This window comes from Tenrec ecaudatus, chromosome 5, assembly GCF_050624435.1.
Source record: "Tenrec ecaudatus isolate mTenEca1 chromosome 5, mTenEca1.hap1, whole genome shotgun sequence".
In the NCBI taxonomy this organism is placed as follows: domain Eukaryota; kingdom Metazoa; phylum Chordata; class Mammalia; order Afrosoricida; family Tenrecidae; genus Tenrec; species Tenrec ecaudatus.
This window is the reverse complement of record NC_134534.1, coordinates 47646008-47663592: the sequence shown is the minus strand read 5'-3', so window position 1 is coordinate 47663592 and position 17585 is coordinate 47646008. Positions and strand designations below refer to the sequence as shown.

General features: G+C 38.7%; 1 protein-coding gene across 1 annotated transcript in view; it reads left to right on the top strand.

The window, feature by feature from the left end:
- NECAB1 (N-terminal EF-hand calcium binding protein 1) overlaps positions 1 to 17585 on the top strand; it is a 193334-nt gene that overhangs the window by 29657 nt on the left and 146092 nt on the right. The window contains exon 3 of the mRNA XM_075550616.1: positions 3489 to 3597. Coding sequence (XP_075406731.1) covers positions 3489 to 3597 — 109 coding nt within the window. The remainder of the gene's footprint in view (positions 1 to 3488; positions 3598 to 17585) is intronic.

The following is a 17585-nucleotide window of genomic DNA, read 5'->3' as shown; positions in this document are numbered from 1 at the left end:
CTCATTTAGCTTCAAGCCTTTTAGAATGCAGACACTATATCTTTTGATAACTGAGCACCATCAGGTTTCTTCACCACATTTGCTTGTGCACCCATTTTGTCTTCAGCAATCATGCGGGAGGGTGAACCTTACAGAAAGCCAGTTTGTTAGAACAAAGAGTTCTTGTGTTGAGGGAGGGCTTGACCAGAAGCCCAGAGTTCATCCATTTCCTCAGTGTATTGCCATATAAATATATGTACCTATTCTAATACCTCTATTCATATGAATTAATATATTTACATAAGTGCACACCTATGTTTATACCTCTATCCATAGCTTGGCATCCTAGATCTTTCTTTCCTCTGTTTCCTTTTACCTCCCTCCTGCCCCACCATCATGCTTGTCCTTCTTCTGCCTCTTAGTAACTCCTCTCAGCTTGTTCTCAGCTCCAATTGCTGTTGCTCCAACACCCTTAAGATCTCTTTATCCTCCACATTGTTGATTTTATTTTTTTGAACCTTTATATTTATTTAGTTATTTATTTATTATTATTATTTTTTAACATTTTATTGGGGCTGATACAATTCTTTTCACAGTTCATACATATACATACATCAATTGTATAAAGCACATCTGTACAGTCTTTGCCCTAATCATTTTTTTTCTCTTTTCTTCTTTTACATTTTATTAGGGACTCAAACAACTCTTACCACAATCCATACATATACATACATCAATTGTATAAAGCACATCCATACATTCCCTGCCCCAATCATTCTCAAGGGATTTGCTCTCCACTTAAGCCCCTTGCATCAGGTCCTCTTTTTTTTTTTTTTCACATTGTTGATTTTAATTCCTAGTTGTTTTCCTGTCTATGGCATTGTTTGCTCACCTCTCCCTTCCCCCACTAGTTCTTCCCTCCAAGACCCTCTAGAACCGTTAGTCCCATTGCTTTCTCCTTGGAATTTCTTCCCATGCCTATCTTATATAGGTAGGCAAAACAATTTAAAAAATGACACAAAACAAAACAAAAGAGAATAAGAAAAAAATAACAAGCAAAAACCTGAAAAAGCATACATAATTTCTGGTCTGTCCTCTGACCTTTATGACTGCCTCCCCACTTTTACTGGGGGGGGGTTCTGGGAACTGCCCCTCTTAGCCTGAAGTCTATTTTTTGGGCTCCTTGGGGGCTTTGTGACTTTGCTTTGCTTCCGTTGCTGTTCTGTTCCCTTCTTGGTTTGGTCCACTGTGTGGGGGTTGGGGGGGTTGGGGTAGGGGGTAGTATCAGACCGGACTCACTTCCCGCCATGTGTCCCCAGTATTTTCCTCTGTCTGCTTTTTTATTGATTGGTTCTCTTATCAGTTGTATTTAAAAGAATTTTCTTCAAGTTTATCAATTTGTTTTTCCCTTTCTTCAATTATATTACTTAGCTCTTTTACCATGTTGTCCTAATTCTGTTATTTTGTTTCTTTTCTAGACATTTATTTGGTGTAGGGTTTTTAGTTTTTACCTCAGTCCTCCATCTATTGAGGGCCTCGAAATATCATTCCCCTGAATTTTATTTCTGGTACTTCTAGAGTCACTTCTTCAGAAGAATCCCTTGGGTCTGGGTGTCATTCAGTTGTGTGTGGCTGTTTTTCTTGATTTTTTTTACATGTACATTAATTGACTGTTGTTTCTGTGATACTGTGGTTCAGATATTAGTCTACAGTGGGTACAGTTGACTATTACTGGATTACTGGGATGTCTGGCACCTCTCTTGACTTGTGATGGGGACAGTCATGGTCTTATTAGGTAACTGAAATGTCCAGTGCCTTCCTTGTTACGTCTTGGGGTCAGTCAGGGTCTTCCTTATCAGGCATTTTTGCAGGATTCCAGGTGGTCTGCAGGCTGCTTAGAAGAAAATGCTCTACAGGAGCCTAGAAGGCAGTTCTGTTTAACAATGACAAACTTCACTGCGTTCAGTTTGGTAGAAACAGACTACAGGAGTTTTGTGATCCTGGGAAAGCTCTTTCATCTTTTCCATCTCAATTTCTCCATTGGAATGGAGATGACCATATCATCTACTTAAAGTCATTGGGTAGCTGACTTGAGATCACTGATAAATCGCTCCTTGTATACCAAGCAGAGGTATTTTCCATTTACTCTTCTAGATTTGTTGCCTTGTCTGTCAGGGGAGCCAGCCCTAACAAATAATTATGGGGCTGGTGGGCGCAATTTTACGACTATAAAATATAAAGTTTCTAGTAAAGTCATAGAGAATAAGAGAAAAAGAGAGTAAAATAAAGGAGTCAGACACATTTTGTGGTAGCATGCTCATTCAGCCCCACTTGATGGCCTACTTGGGGATTGGAGACCCAAGGAGGAGGAGAGTGAGGGGGAGGTGGAAGGAGAGAGGGAGGGAGTGGGAAGGAAGACCAGAGGAGAGAGGACTGGAGGCCAGTGGACTGGGAACGGGAGGAAAGAGCATCTTTATTGTTTTGGGGCTTCTATAGGTAGTCATGCATATCCAGGAGTTCCATACATCGCAAGGTGAGTGGTAATCACAGTAAAGTCCCTGAGCTCACAGAGGAGGAAACCTAATACCTGCATTGGGGTAGGGGGGATTGGTGCCTCGCTGGGAGGAGATAATAAAAAACTGTCTGCTTCTACAGGGAGACAGAATCAACCATGTGCTCACTTTAAGGCAGCATAGCTATTTGGGGGAGAATCTGCGGAAATGACATTGGTTAGTTTCCCACACTTGTTCTGAACAAAACTCTTACTTTTGCCTGTGCCTGTGTGTTTCTAATCTAGATATTATGTGTGTTTGAAGCCTGACTGAAATACTACTTACAACCTCCTATACCCCATATGAGAGGACTCTCCAATTACCCGGACCCCCATGGGGCTGAAGCTCTACCTTTTGTTGCACTCACTGTACTGTATTCTACTTTCTCTCTGCACAGTACCTTTTAGTAGATTCCATGATTGCGTTTCACTTCTGCATCCCACAGTAAGCAAAGTGGGTTTGTTTTTAAAGTGCTAGTGGTTTAAAGAGTAAAGGAGTGAACATATTTGATATTCTATAACATCACTTCTGATATTTATGTAAGCATTCTTTCAGTCAATATATATTTATTAAACTTCTAGGATTTTCCCTTCAATTTACTAGGCCCTGTTATTTGGTACAATGAAGACTAAACGTGTTTGGTTTTTTTGTGGTAATGTGAATATCTTTTTGACACGATCAATGCTTGTTAAGTGTTTTGTTTAGTGAGTAAATGAAATGAGTGTCCCAAACTACATACGTTTATATTTTATCAGAGCAGATACCTCTGCATTTTATGTACTTAAAAGATACAGAGGATTGCTTCCCTTTGTGTACTTTCTGTGTGTGGGTATATATATATATATATATATATATATATATATATATACACAAACATGCATTTGGACAAGGTTTTTAACTAGAAAGACCAAAGTACGAAGTTGAAATGACTCTCTTCTGTTTGTCTTACCATTTCAGATGATGGAAAACTGTCCTTTGAAGAATTCAAAGCATACTTTTCAGATGGTGTGCTAAGTGGAGAAGAATTGCATGAGCTCTTCCATACCATCGATACACATAATACCAAGTAAGAATAGCTTTATCACTGGGTTCTGTAAAAGAGGGAGGGAAGGAGAGCACATAAGAGTGCATATGCCTGAAAGATAAAAGGAGTAAAGATACAGAGCGTACATTTTGTAGTGCATAGCTATATTTCATTTTAAAACAATGCATTCCCTCATAGCTAAAATGCTCCCAAAAAGCCAATTTTGAATTGGAAAATATGATCTGTAGAGAGTTCTCCTATAGTAGCTTTAGACTAAGCTAAGATTTAGCAAAAACATAGATTGTAAATAATGTAAATTTTATCCTTTATAAGAAAGTAGAGTTCTTAATTGTTTCTTGGGATGCTTATGAATTTGTCTCATTAAAAATAAAATTGAACCTATGCCATTCTTATATTAGTAGAATTAAAAAAAGAGAATTAGAGGAGTTATCTGTACAATTTGGTGTGCCGAACTCCAAATCACTGCCTTTGAGAGATAAGGATAATACGGAAGGACTCAGAGTTATATCTTGAATAATTGATATATTCAGCAATAATCTCTATTATTTGTTTTGTCAACATATATAATATGGCCTTTATACTGATTGTATTTATATTTCCATGTGCTAAACAATTAAATAATGAGACATTTAGAATACAAAATAACAGAAACATGCTGCTTGATTCGGGTTCAATGATCTAAATTACATACTGTGATAGTTGTGATCATAGAAAGTATGGCGTGAAAGTACCGTTGTAGCTCTGTCTTCAGACCCAGCCACAGGTCTGAGGCCTGAACATATGGCCTTGCTCTAAGGCCAAATGTTGTAATGTTCCAGCTAATGAGTCATCATTCCAAGTAAAGGCTCTTGGGCTATACTAGTGCACAGACATTTTGTTCAAGGAAACCAGTAAGAAAAATTAGAAGATTCATTTCACTTTACTCAGGCAAATGAATACTTTTTTAGACAGTTCATTTGTAAATTTCTTCAGTTGGAGTTTCAAGTATTTTTTGAAGTGGCTTAAAATTTTTGTTGTCAGAAATAGTATTAGAGGATAAAGAGATCCAGAATCCTATTTTTTCAACAAATGTAGCATAATACCAAGTCTATAGTAACTATTGACCATATAATATAAAACTTGCTTATAATTTAAGTGAAAAAATACATCCACTCATTGGTAATTTCCATAAAATTTCATACATACTATGATTGGGACATGCACATAACACTTTGGAATCACAAGGGAGGGGATCATTAGTCACTTGGTGTGTTTGGGAAATGTTTCCTGGATTAGGCTGCTAAGAGCTGAGTCTTTATGAGAGAATACTCATTGATAGAATCTTCCAGTCAGAAGGGACAGAAGGAGGAAAGGCCTGGAGGTATGTGCACAGTGTACTATGAGTGAATGAGAGTGAGAAACATTTTCACGTGATGAAAGTGTCACCTGTGGAAGGGATAAGGGAAGAGCAGACTGGAGAGAGAAGGAAGAACGGGCCTGCCAAAAGGAATTTTCATTCTGAGATTACAAAAGAGCCTCAACTTTACCATGTAGACCAGTGAAACCTACAAAAGAGTTTGCGGCAGGAAAGGAAAGTTTTGTTAGTCATTGTGACTCCTAAGCATTAGTAATTAATAGCAATATATAGTTTCTGATCATAAAGTGATACAACTTAATCTGTAAAGATAGAACCTTTAAAATTATATTCATAAAAGCCTGTCAAAAAAAGATGTCAATAGTCAATGGATGAACAAGATTAATCCAGTCATTGGGACAGAACATTTCAAGCAAGCAGTAACTTTTCAAATGATCCAAATCAAATACTGTCGTGATTGTGCTGTATGTCAATTAGTTTTTTCTCCTTCCATACACTTTCTAAGAATACGTACTCTTCTCTCAGGACCTGCCACAGCACAGCATGCCAGAGCACTGTAGTCCAATCATGAATGGAAGGCACATCACAGGAGCCAGTTCACAGATTCGACTGAGCCAGCCAGGGTCAGAGTGCTCTGGAGGTCTCTAGAACTGCTCGGTTCCTGTCCCTCCTGAGACCTTTAACTCGATCTCATACTGGATTTCACGAAATCAAAAAACCAGTTGTCATTGAGAGTTCCAGTTACGTGCCAAAGATGAACGTGCTGCACAGGACTTTCAATGGTTGGTTTTCTGTAGATTGTCGTTCTTCTCCAGTGCCTCTGCGTAGACTGGCCAATGCTTGGGGGTTTGCAGTTATTTTAGATATCTGCTTCTTGCTGTAGCAGAAAGACTGCAACATGACTTTAACACAGACACTTATTTTCTCACAGTTTAGGGAACTAGAAGTCTGAATTCAGAGTGCCCAACTCTAGAAAAAGGCCTTTCCTCTGTGTTGACCTGGAGGCGTGTCCTTGACGGTTTTTAGTATCTATGGGTCTGCAGTTCCATAGAGAGCTCTTTATATGTCTTGCGTCTTTTAAGATCAATCTTCCTCTAAGTTAAGGAGGTTCTCAGCAGAGGGACCCCCAAGTCCAAAAGATGTTTTCCAATGCTCCTTCTTTCTTGGAAGTTGTTAGGTTTTTCACTTTCTGCTCACTGCTCTCATCTTTTATTTCTTGGAAGATGCAGGGTGATGTAGGTCACTTCTCAGGGAAGCTCCCCTTGCATCAGATCAGGAGTGTGACTTGAGTAAAGTTGTATCCTACCCTAATCTGCTGATAACTGATTGGCTGATCACATCAGAGCACATCTTAGATGATGATTGCATTGTTATAACACTGTCACATTGCATCATTATATAACTCTTAAACCACTGAGAAACATGGGCTAGCCAAGTTGATACAATTCAGTCCATCACAACAGCTAAGGAAATTAAACTTTTGCACTGCCCAGGGGGACTACTGGTTGTATCTGATCAATAGAACACATTTTCTTAAACTCTTTTGAGACTCTGCTCTTGCCGTAGTGTGCTCCAAGAACAATCTTAACTCAGTTAATCCTGCTATTCTTGAAATTCAAGTTTCTTTGAGATACACATTTTTTTTTACTGTTTGAGAGGAAAATAAGTGGATTTAAGCCAACGTGGAAGAAGTGCACCAGGCTGTGTGATCACAAGGTGCCGAAGGGATCAGTTATCAGGCATCAAAGAACAAAAAATCATATTATTGTATGGTCACCTCTATGATACTATTGCTGAAGGCAAATGGGTGCATAAGCAAATGTGGTAAAGAAAGCTGATGGTTCCCAGCTATCAAAAGATATAGTGTCTGGGGTCTTAAAGGCTTGAACGTAAACAAACTGCCATCTAGCTCAGAAGCAACAAAGCCCACATGGAAGAAGTGCACCAGCCTGTGCGATCACAAGGTGTTGAAGGGATCATGGTTAATGAGGGGGTGAGTATGGAGTGGAGACCCAAAGCCCATTTGTAGGCCACTCGACATCTCCTTACAGAAGGATCTTGGGGAAGAGATGAGCCAGTCAAGGTGCATTGTAGCAACGATGAAACATACAACTTTCCTCTAGTTCCTAAATGCTTCCTCCATCCCCACTATCATAATCCCAATTCTACCTTACAAATCTGGCTAGACCAGAGTATGTACACTGGTACAGATAAGAACTGGAAATGCAGTGAACCCAGGGAGGATGATCCCATCAGGACCAGTGGTGTGAGTGGTGATACTGGGATGGTAGAGGAAGGGTGGGTTGGAAAGGGGAAACTGATTACTAGGATCTACATGTGTCCTCCTCCCTGGGGGATGGACAATAGAAAAGTGGGTGAAGGGTGATGTCAGACAGTGCAAGATATGACAAAATAATAATTTATAAATTATCAAGGGTTCATGAGGGAGGGGGCAGTGAGGAGGGAGGGGAAAATGAGGAGCTGATGCCAGGGGCTTAGGTGGAGAGCAAATGTTTTGAGAAGGATGAGGGCAATGAATGTACAAACGTGCTTTACACAATTGATGTATGTATGGATTGTGATAAGAGATGTATGATCCCCTAATAAAATGATTAACAAAATAAAAATAAAAAAGAAATAAAATATTTCAAATATATAATGACAAAAAAAGAAAAGTGAATTTTTCAAAAAGGGAACTATTGAAAACATACTTTACTATTTAAAATTTTCCCTTTTGCCTCATGAAAAATAATCTTAAAATAACATGTTCAATCATAAGAGGCAAATATTTGCAAATTTAATTATAGCTTTTGCCTATAGTGCAACATCATGAAGATGACTTTAAATGTTAAAAACTAACTAAATTATTTCTTGTGAAATGACAAAAAATTTCAGAGAAAACTTCAGACTTTCAAAAGTCATATTTCACAAGCAGCTTTTAAAAGAACAACTATAAATGTAAGCTAGCTGTGCAACAATTTGAAAAGAGGATTTTGATAAATAATATCATTTGTCTATCTATGGATCTCTCAATCGATTGATCAGTCTTATGATTTAAGGAACCTAGTGGCACTGTTTTATGCACTCAGCAGCTAATTGAAAGATTAGTGGTTCAAATCCACCCACTGCTCTATGGGGTAATCTTCTATAAAGATTACAGCCTTGGAATGTCTACTCTGTCCTGTAGGTTACTGTGAGTTAGCATGACTTGACACCAATGGGTGTTGTGTTGTTTTAGCTATCTATCTATCTGTCTTGCCTAGATTCATGCATATCTAGGTAGAAGTCTTAATTTTAAAACATTATCTTTTTCTTTTGCATTATTCATTCATTAATTTGCTCTTTTACTTTAAAAAGTCAGTATGTTTATTCATTTCTCACTTGAGAAATTATGTTCAGAGGACTTCATTGCAGTTTTTAATATGCCTGACAATCACTTGGATCTTTGCCGACAAGGGGCCTCTCTCATGGTTGCAAATCAACTCTAACAAATAAGCAAAACTTAAACATATGCAATTTCATGAGGACTCAATATAGGGAAATATGAATTCCTGTAATGAATATTGACTTTTATTTAACAATGCAGGTATTTAACATTTCTGTCCTAAATACTACCAAGGTTGGAAGTATACAGGTCTGAATATTAGAAAATGCTTTCAGTGTATTTTTAACCTAACTGAAGTCAAAACTTAGTAATCTCACTGAAATGAAAATTCAATTAAACTTCTTACAACTTGAAGATTTCATTCAGAGCAATGACTTTGATAGTAAAAAGAACCTTGACTTTTGTTTAAACATCCTTTCTCATTAAACTTAGACAGTTTTCATGATCTCTCCTTTGGCAGAGTAATTGTTTGGCTTGTTTCTTTTTCTATTTTTAAATCATTTTATTGGGGGCTCGTACAACTCTTATCACCATCCATACATCCATCCATTGTGTCAAGCACATTTGTACATATGTTGCCATCATCATTTTTAAAACTTTTGCTTTCTACTTGAGCCCTTGGTATCAGCTCATTCCGCCCCCCACCCTTCCTCCTGAACCCTTGATAATTTATAATTATTATTTTTGTTCATGTCTTACACAGACCCCTGTCTCCCTTCACCCACTTTTCTGTTGTTCATCCCCTGGGAGGGGGTTTAATGTAGATCATTGTGATCAGTTCCCTTTTTCTCTACGCTCCCACCCCCCCCCCACCCCCGGCTCTCAACTTCCCTTTCCCTCCTGGTATCACTACTCTCATTATTGGTCCTGAGGGGTTTATCTGTCTTGGATTCCCAATGTTGCAAGCTCTTATCTGTACCAGTGAACATGCTCTGGTCTAGCTGAACTTGTATGGTAGGATTGGGTCATGATAGCGGGAAGTGGGGACCATAAAGAGCTAGAGGAAATTTGCATGTTTCCTTGGTGTTATACTGGCCCCTGGCTGGCTCATTTTGACTGTCTTCTTTCTGGATCAAATATGTCTAATCTTCCTTTATCTTTTGTGCTGTGACTTTCTCAACAATTATAGCTTGTATCATTGCATCATTTCCTGTTTCAAATAATTTTAACATCTTTTTTCCCTCACATCTTATAAGCATTAATGCTGAGAAAAGAATACAGGCAGTCCATGGCATATACAGGAGATCAGTTCCTGTGTGTGTACAGAATTTGTAGGCAAATCAGAGAAAGTGCATGCTATTCTTATTTAATCTTACTTCTGTTTCTCCATGGGAGAAAATTGAGGCTATCTGCTCCCATAAACATTTACAATGTTGGAAACTCAAAGTCACTGCCTATGAGTCAATGGTGACTTATAACGACTGACTGTGAGTTTCTCAGACTGGAACCATTTATGGACATAGACAGCCCAGTCTTTCTCCTGAGCAGCTACTGGTGGTTTTGAACTGCCAACGATGAGGATTCCAACCTAACTCATAACCACTACACCACTAGGGCTCCAAAAGAGCAATTCTGCTCCATTCAGGAAGCTTGCTAGGAATAAAATAAACTGCATGGCAGTGGGTTTAGTGCCAGAAAGGAACCATGTCAGTGCAGTGGGTTAAGCATTGAGTTGCTAACTGAAATGTTGCTAGTTTGAGCCCACTAGCCTCTCTGTGGGAAAGATGAGACAGTATTTCTGGAAGTAGTTATAGCCTCCGAAGTCCTATGGAGCAGTTCTACTCTGTCCTATTGAACCACTATTAGTTGGGATTGATCCAATGGCAGTGAGTTTTGGCTTCAGTGTGTATGTGTGTGTGTGTGGGGGGGGGAGGGGGGAAGCCTGTATGCCCAAATGATAATTGTAAAAAACTGCCCAGAATGCAGCTGAAGGTGATGGGGAGCATGAGGTTGAAAGCATATGGGTGGTTCAATCATTTCATAGCAAGGGTTGACTTACATAACATTAACGGGCAAGTAAGAGTTATCTGTAGTTGGTGCTCTTACCCCAGGGACTATCTGTACTGAAATCCCGGAAAGATTTAAAAAATACATTAGAAAAACTTAAATCTACAGCTTTGTTAGCTTACAAATTAAGACTAGCACACCAATTAAAAAATTAAACAGCAGGAATAAATAGAAGAAAGACCACTGGGGTCAAGAGGAAAGCTCCGTGGTTTATTGAATATACTCTGATTCAGCAGAAAGCCAGGTTGTCTGCATTTTTGAGGCATGACTCCTTGCAGTGTTTACCACAACCCTTTGACATTGTGTTGACTTTACCTCCCAGGGACCTATGGGTTCAGGTTAGAACTGCATCCCACAGGGTTTTCGAGGCTGCAACTTCTTAGAAGCAAATCACTAGGTCTTTCTTCCAAGGCCCTTCTGCGTCAGTTTAAACTGCCAACCTTTTAACTAGTAGTCAAGGGCCATCAGGGATGTCTTAACCAAACATAGGCAAGGGGACACAGAGTTCTGCCACTTAGGGGGTCAGAGGTGGCTATGGGAGATCAAATGGTCGAACATATGTCAGTTTTGTTCTTAGGTCAAAGAGTAAGCATACAGAACAGATTCCCAGGGCCTTGGATGGGGGCCAATAATTAAGGATGAACAAGTATTGCTTATGACAGGCTTAGGGACATTTCAGGCACTGAGCACTGGGACTTCACACCAGTCCTTGTTAAATCCCTGAAGCCCACTAAAAGTGGCAGGAATATTACCGCCCACTTAGAGTGTAGTCTGTTTCAATGGTCCTAAAAGTTTAGAAAGCTCTTTCTTAAACTGTACAAATATATGTCTCCTTAATCTTCCACTCATTTTCTTTAACTCTGCTCCAGAGGGACATTCAGAATCAGATTATTATTTTATTTATATGACTACTCTTCCTAATATTTGAAGACAGATTTTATACACCGGCAAAGAGCTAAAGTCCCATAATAATGATATTTACAGGTTTGTTCCAACTGGGAGAATTTTTCTCCTTTGGGAGTGGGAAAACCTGCTCATTCTCTTTGTGCATGACAGTGAAGCTCTAAGGCCTCATTATGTTGATGTATGAAGTCATTTTTCCCCCGGAGTTACCATCATACTACTTCAGCAGGCACATTTTATAGGCAGAGGTAAATAAATATGGACCCCTGATGGCTCAGTGCAGGGCTATAAATAAACAAGGTCAGTGGTTCAAGCCCCCAGCTGCTCTGCAGGAAAGAGATGTTTCTATGAAAATTCATAGCCTTGGAAACCCTATGGGGGAAATTTTACTCCTTCCTTGTGCGCATGCGCGCGCGCGCGTGTGTGTGTGTGTGTGTTCCGGGTTTATTGAAAATATTAGTTGGAATCATTGGACAGCAGGGGGGTGATGGTGAGTAGGTAGAGAAGGGCTTTCCTAGATGCTGCAGACAACAGACGGGCTGCTGAAAGATGGGGGTCAAGTCCACCTAGAATCACCTTAGAAGAGAGAGATGGTAATCAGCATCTGACAAGGCAGTCATTGAAAATATGGAACACAATTCTGCCCTGACACACATGACTTCATGGTGAGTGGCAACCACTGGGAATCAACCGGGTAAGGTAATTAAGGTAAGAAAAAGCAGAGGTTCCAATCTAAAGACCATGTAACTCCACCTGAACCACACTGTGACTTACCAAATTCATTGCCATTTCAACTGTGGACAAAAGTTACCTTACTCCCTTTTAAAGTTAAAGGGCAGCAGCAAGAATTTCTCCAAGCCCTGGAACACGGAGTCAATTCTGACTCACAGTAACCATATGAAGGATTTCCAAGACTTGATAAACGTTTATGGGAGCAGGCAGTCTCATCTTTCTCCCGAGGAGCAGCTACAGGGTTTGAACTGCCTACTCTGAGATGAACAATCCAATGCTTATTTGATATCACCACTAGGGTTCCTTGTAACAAGGCTTCCTCCAAACACACAAACCGAAACAAAAATAGAAATTCACTGTCATCAAGTCAATGGTAACGCTGTAGGACAGAGTGGAACTGCCTGTTTGGGTTTCCAAGATTTTCAAATCTTTACAGGAGTAGAGATTGCTTCATTTTTCTCCTGAGGAGTGGCTGGTGGATTCTAACAGAGGACCTTGTGGTTAGCAGCACAACACAGAGCCCTCTGTGCTACTAGGGCACTTCTGCCACCAGGGCCTGCAGAATAAGACAAGCAATCATGCCAGGTGCTAGGCCAAGCAAGCCTGACTTGACTGAGAGAGGGACCCAGGCAGGAAGTGCCTGAAAGAGGTACACAGGCAAGAAACCAGAAAAGAGAGAGATCATGTTTCAAGAATGCGCCGTGAAAACCAGAGTCAGAGAATATCGAGCTAAGATGAAATGGACTGACATGGACAGACTGGACTTGGCAGTAGTCATACCATAGTTTGTGAACGCAGACAGCATTTAATTTCTAAAGGAAATGTTTAATTTCTAAAAGAAAGGTTTAATTTCTAAAGGAATAAGGAAAGCCATTTGTTCAATGGTGATGTAGCAGGGATGTATTGGTAGCATCCTATTCATCTTCACACAAGGCAGGGACAGTATTATGAGTACTCACGTCCTATCTAAAGGGATCCGAGACGCAGCAGGTTAAGTAACGTGCCCACGCTAGCAAGTGTCAGGATGTCTTCAGTTTTCATGAAAAACAAAGCTCAAACTCTTTCTGTTTTGTCTTACCACCTCAGTAAACTTTCAGATTGGTAGCTATTCATCCTGCCTATTGCACATTACAAGGTCAATTTTTAAGATCACTTTGGGGTGTTTTATTCTTGATGAAAAGATGGTTGAGTTTCTCTCGCAGTGGAATATATTTGGATGTACAGTATAGTTGAGGTAATTGCTTTAATTGCTGCCTTTATCTCTTCCCTTTTTATATCCATTATGTCGGAATTGTACAGCGTGGGAGTTGCTACGCTCCAGAAGTGTTCATCTGTTAGTCTATGGGCATTACTTCCCTTCTGTGCACAATTTCCTTCTCTCCACCCTACCTTTAAACTGATGGTCACTTTCTGCATTTGGATTTGGGTCCCCTGACCTCCCTCCAGTCCATAACTTTGCCTTTGCTTGATTTTCTCCACTGTTTTTCAGAGTGCCCACACGGCTTTACTGTTTTCTTGAATCTTTGGTATGAAATGCCTGTGCTTCCAAACTTTTTACAGCTCTCTCTCTCTCTCTCTCTCTCTCTCAATATTATCTAAGAAATGCCTTTCTGGTTGTCATCTAATCCTCCCACTAAAGAATTTGAATTCTTTTAAAATCATAATTGAACTCTCTCTTCCCTTCAGCCACTGTGCAGTTACCAGGAGTTAGAGGAACTGCCTGCTGCTCAAAACAAAACTACTTAGGAATCAAGGTGAATTATTTATTCACTTAGGTGCTGTGTTCTCTCTTGCCGCATCAAAAGCCACCAAATAGATGAAATAGATTTAGTAAACGTCAACCCTGATGTTTCTTTAAATACATGGTCGGTCGTTTCTAAAATACTTTTTTCTCTGGGAATCCATCTAGCTCTCTTGATCTTTACCACTGCTGCCCAAGTACAAGCGCTCCCTCTCTTACCAGCCTGTTCTTCTCAAAAATGCTTGGGTTGGAATAAAAGTAACAGACATTGTTCTTCTCTAAGACCAAGCAAAACTTCAGAATTTTTGTGGTTCCTGACCTGAAAGTCTTTTTGATTATTTTTGAACAACAATGGTTTCCTTAAGGAAATATTTTCCCACAATAAATTAATAATACATAATTTTTACAATGAGAATTCAAACAATACCGAATGTGATAAAGATGATTGTAAAAGTATCTGAACTTCCAACATCTTGAGATAGCCATCATGAATTAGCATTTGGTTACTGTATTTCTAGCATGTACAACACTCCAAGGGATTTAGATCAGAGTACTTTTCTGCTCATTTGTTTTCATTGACTCCACCATTCACCCCCATCCCCCCTCCCATAACAAATCTCAACAACATGATAGGCATCCTCTGTATTTCCCCCATGTATGTATAATATCCCCATGTTTATGTACTCAAGAAAGCCTTTGCTGTGGTCTTGATTGGATTCAATTTCCATGATATATTCCCAGGATAGCACGGGTCCCTTCTCCACAGCACTTCCATCAGCTGAAATTGTTTGTTTACTGTATGCTTATGTGATTAATGTTCCCTTCCTCTTTCCTGAAATAAGCCTGGTGGTTATACAGGGGTAAGTACCAGACTGCTAAGTTAGCGAATCAAACCTACTGGACACTCGGAGGGAAAAAAATGGGGCTATCTGTTTCCAAATTTTTTATAGACTCAGAACCCCAAGAGCGGGCTACTCTGTTCTACAAGGTCGATTTGAGTTGGACTCAACTCCGTGGCAGTTGGGTTTGGATCTGAAGTGGTTACGTGCTTGACCATTACTAGAACGTTTGGTGGTTCACACTCATCCAGAAGTACTTGTAAGACAGGCGACAGTCTAATTTTGGAATCATTGTACTTTGCACACATAGATCCATCCTCATGAATCAGAATCAATTTGACAGCCACTAACAACGCCTAGTATGAGCTTCATATTTGCCCTTGATTCAAAGGATCTAGCCTAGTGTCTAGCACATATTGTCAACTCCATAGCTATTTGGTGATATAAAATGTAAATTCCTACTTTTACGACTCTTTTCATGCTGTGCTTGTTACCTGAGCACCAGTGCCCCCTCCTCTGCCTAGAAAACTCAAAGCCTACCCATCAGTTGAAACGAAATATTGACATGTGGAAGAAAACAGCAATTTGCCAGTCGAGTTTAAATCATGCTTTAGATAGTGATGAGAACTTCAGATGGCGATGACTTATCAAATGTTAATTTGATAGACTATACAATAAAGTCATGTGAGAAACCCATTTTGCAAAATTTAGCAATAATAAAAAAACCTCAGGCACATAATAACACATTTAATCACTAAGATATATTTACTAACCTCTCCTTGTCTTTTGCTCTTTATTCCTATAATTGTAGTTTATGATTTCATGAGGTACCATTTCATTAAGTGATATCTTTTATTTTTTTGTTAATTGCCTCATTAGCATATTAATCTTGGCTATAAATATGATCTCTAAACTCGTTTGAATAAAAGCCTATTGTTCTCCACTGCTTCCAGCAATTGCTGTAATATATTCAAACAATACATAGTTGATTGATTTCTATGAAAAGGATGTATTGATTAGCTGTAAAGAAGACATGCAAAGGTACGATGTTGGTGACTTTGGGAGTTTAGACTCTAGACCAGTGGTTCTCAACCTTTCTAAGGCCATGGCCCTTCAATACAATTCCTCATGTGGTGACCCCCAACCATAAAATTATTTTTGTTGCTACTTCATAACTATAATTTTGCTACTGTTATGAATCGTAATGCAAGTCTTTGATATGCAGGATGTATTTTCATTATTATAAATTGAACATAATTAAAGCATAATGATTAATCATAAAACAATAGGTGATTATATATTGTGAAATATTTATTTCTAATTACAAAATAAATGAAATTTTGTCTTGAAGCATGGTGTACGTAGCATGGCAGTGGTATGTGGGCATCTCTGCATGTGGGCGGACCTGCCTGGAGATGGATAGAAGAGCGGTGTCTTGGTTCCTAAGACCATCGGAAATAGTGTTTTCCGATGGTCTTATATGACCCCTGTGATAGGGTCATGGAACCCCCAAAGGGGTTGTGACCCACAGGTTAAGAACCGCTGCCCTAGTAGCTGACTTTAGAAAGGATATCATGCCAACCACTGAAAAATGCTGACAAATAGAGAAGTAGCTCTTTTAGATGTGGACGGAGTAAATAATAAATTTGCCATCAAACTATTAATTTTACTTAAGCAGTTTCAGAGTTTATTCCTGTAAAATAGTTAACTACTTACATGAACTTGAAGTCTTGAAATATAATTTTAGTATGTAAGTTTAGATTGCTTTTATATTTCAACAAACATATAAAGTTCAAAGTTTTTCTTTGTTCTCATAAAATTATTAATGGAACTACATTACACAGGAAAAAAGGAGCTTCTAATGTTTAAAATGAAGCTTCTACTACATTGAATATTATATTATCTTGTCTTTAAGAGGTTTCTCTGCGGGGGAAAATATATTCTAAATAGCAAGAGCTTTTAGTTGTTAACTCAAAATATAATGGGAAGCAGGGATATCAGTGGCAATTTGTGACTCTTGATTCTATCAGTAATGGGCTTTAATGGCTTAATTTTATTTCTAAGTTTTTCTGGGAGCCTAATTTTAATCAATTTTAGATTAAAAACGATGATTCAGAATAATTAGAAATCTACCTGTGGAGGACTATTGGGTTTTGATCTTTTGCATAACTAATTCTATTACCATCTTCCTATCCTCACTGCTGTCATGAGTGAGAATGGCACAAAGAGTTTCTGTTTTGCTTTTTGTTTTTTAACTGTGAAGCATTTTCAAGTGAAAATTCAGATTGTCAAACTTGACAGCTGTTATTCCAGATGAGTTTTCGGCTTCTAGAAATTAGTTATTTAATCCCTACTTGCTAATTTATTTATTCAAAAATATAAATTATTTATCATGCCTGCATGTTCCATGAATTAGAATAAATTAGTAAATATTACTTCATTTTATGGGAAACTGACATATTCAAAGATGGAAGATTGTTTTCTGAACATCTCACATAGGAATAATTTTTTGGTGTGTGTGTGAGGAATGGGTCAACGATTCCTACAGATCATGATTTGAGGAGAAAGGCACTTAAAATTTCCATCTCTGGGCCCATCATCCAGAATCTTGACTAGAAGTAATGTTTAGTTATTAAATGTAATTTAGCATGTTTATGCCACTACTTCATTACAAACATATGAACAAAATAATGGGCTACCAATAGTTGCTGGGTTATCACCTGCTTCATACCGCTAGGTACTCTTTGGTAACAGGGTCATCTCAGGGAGTTTGGCCAATGACCATGCTTCAGTCAAAGTTCAACCAACTACAAAAATAATATAGGCAAGGGAAATAAAATCTCATTTCTCAAAAAAATACATATCGATCAGCTGTCCCATGATTTGTCAAGAATCAAATAAGAAGAATTACTATTTAACTTTTAACATTGTAAGTGACTATTAGAATTGTGTCTCCCATTTCTGAGTTTCTGCCTCTGATGGCCTCTAACTCACTCTCCTTCTTGCTCTGGTTTAATCTCTAAGCATAAGATGGGAAATTTGCTATAT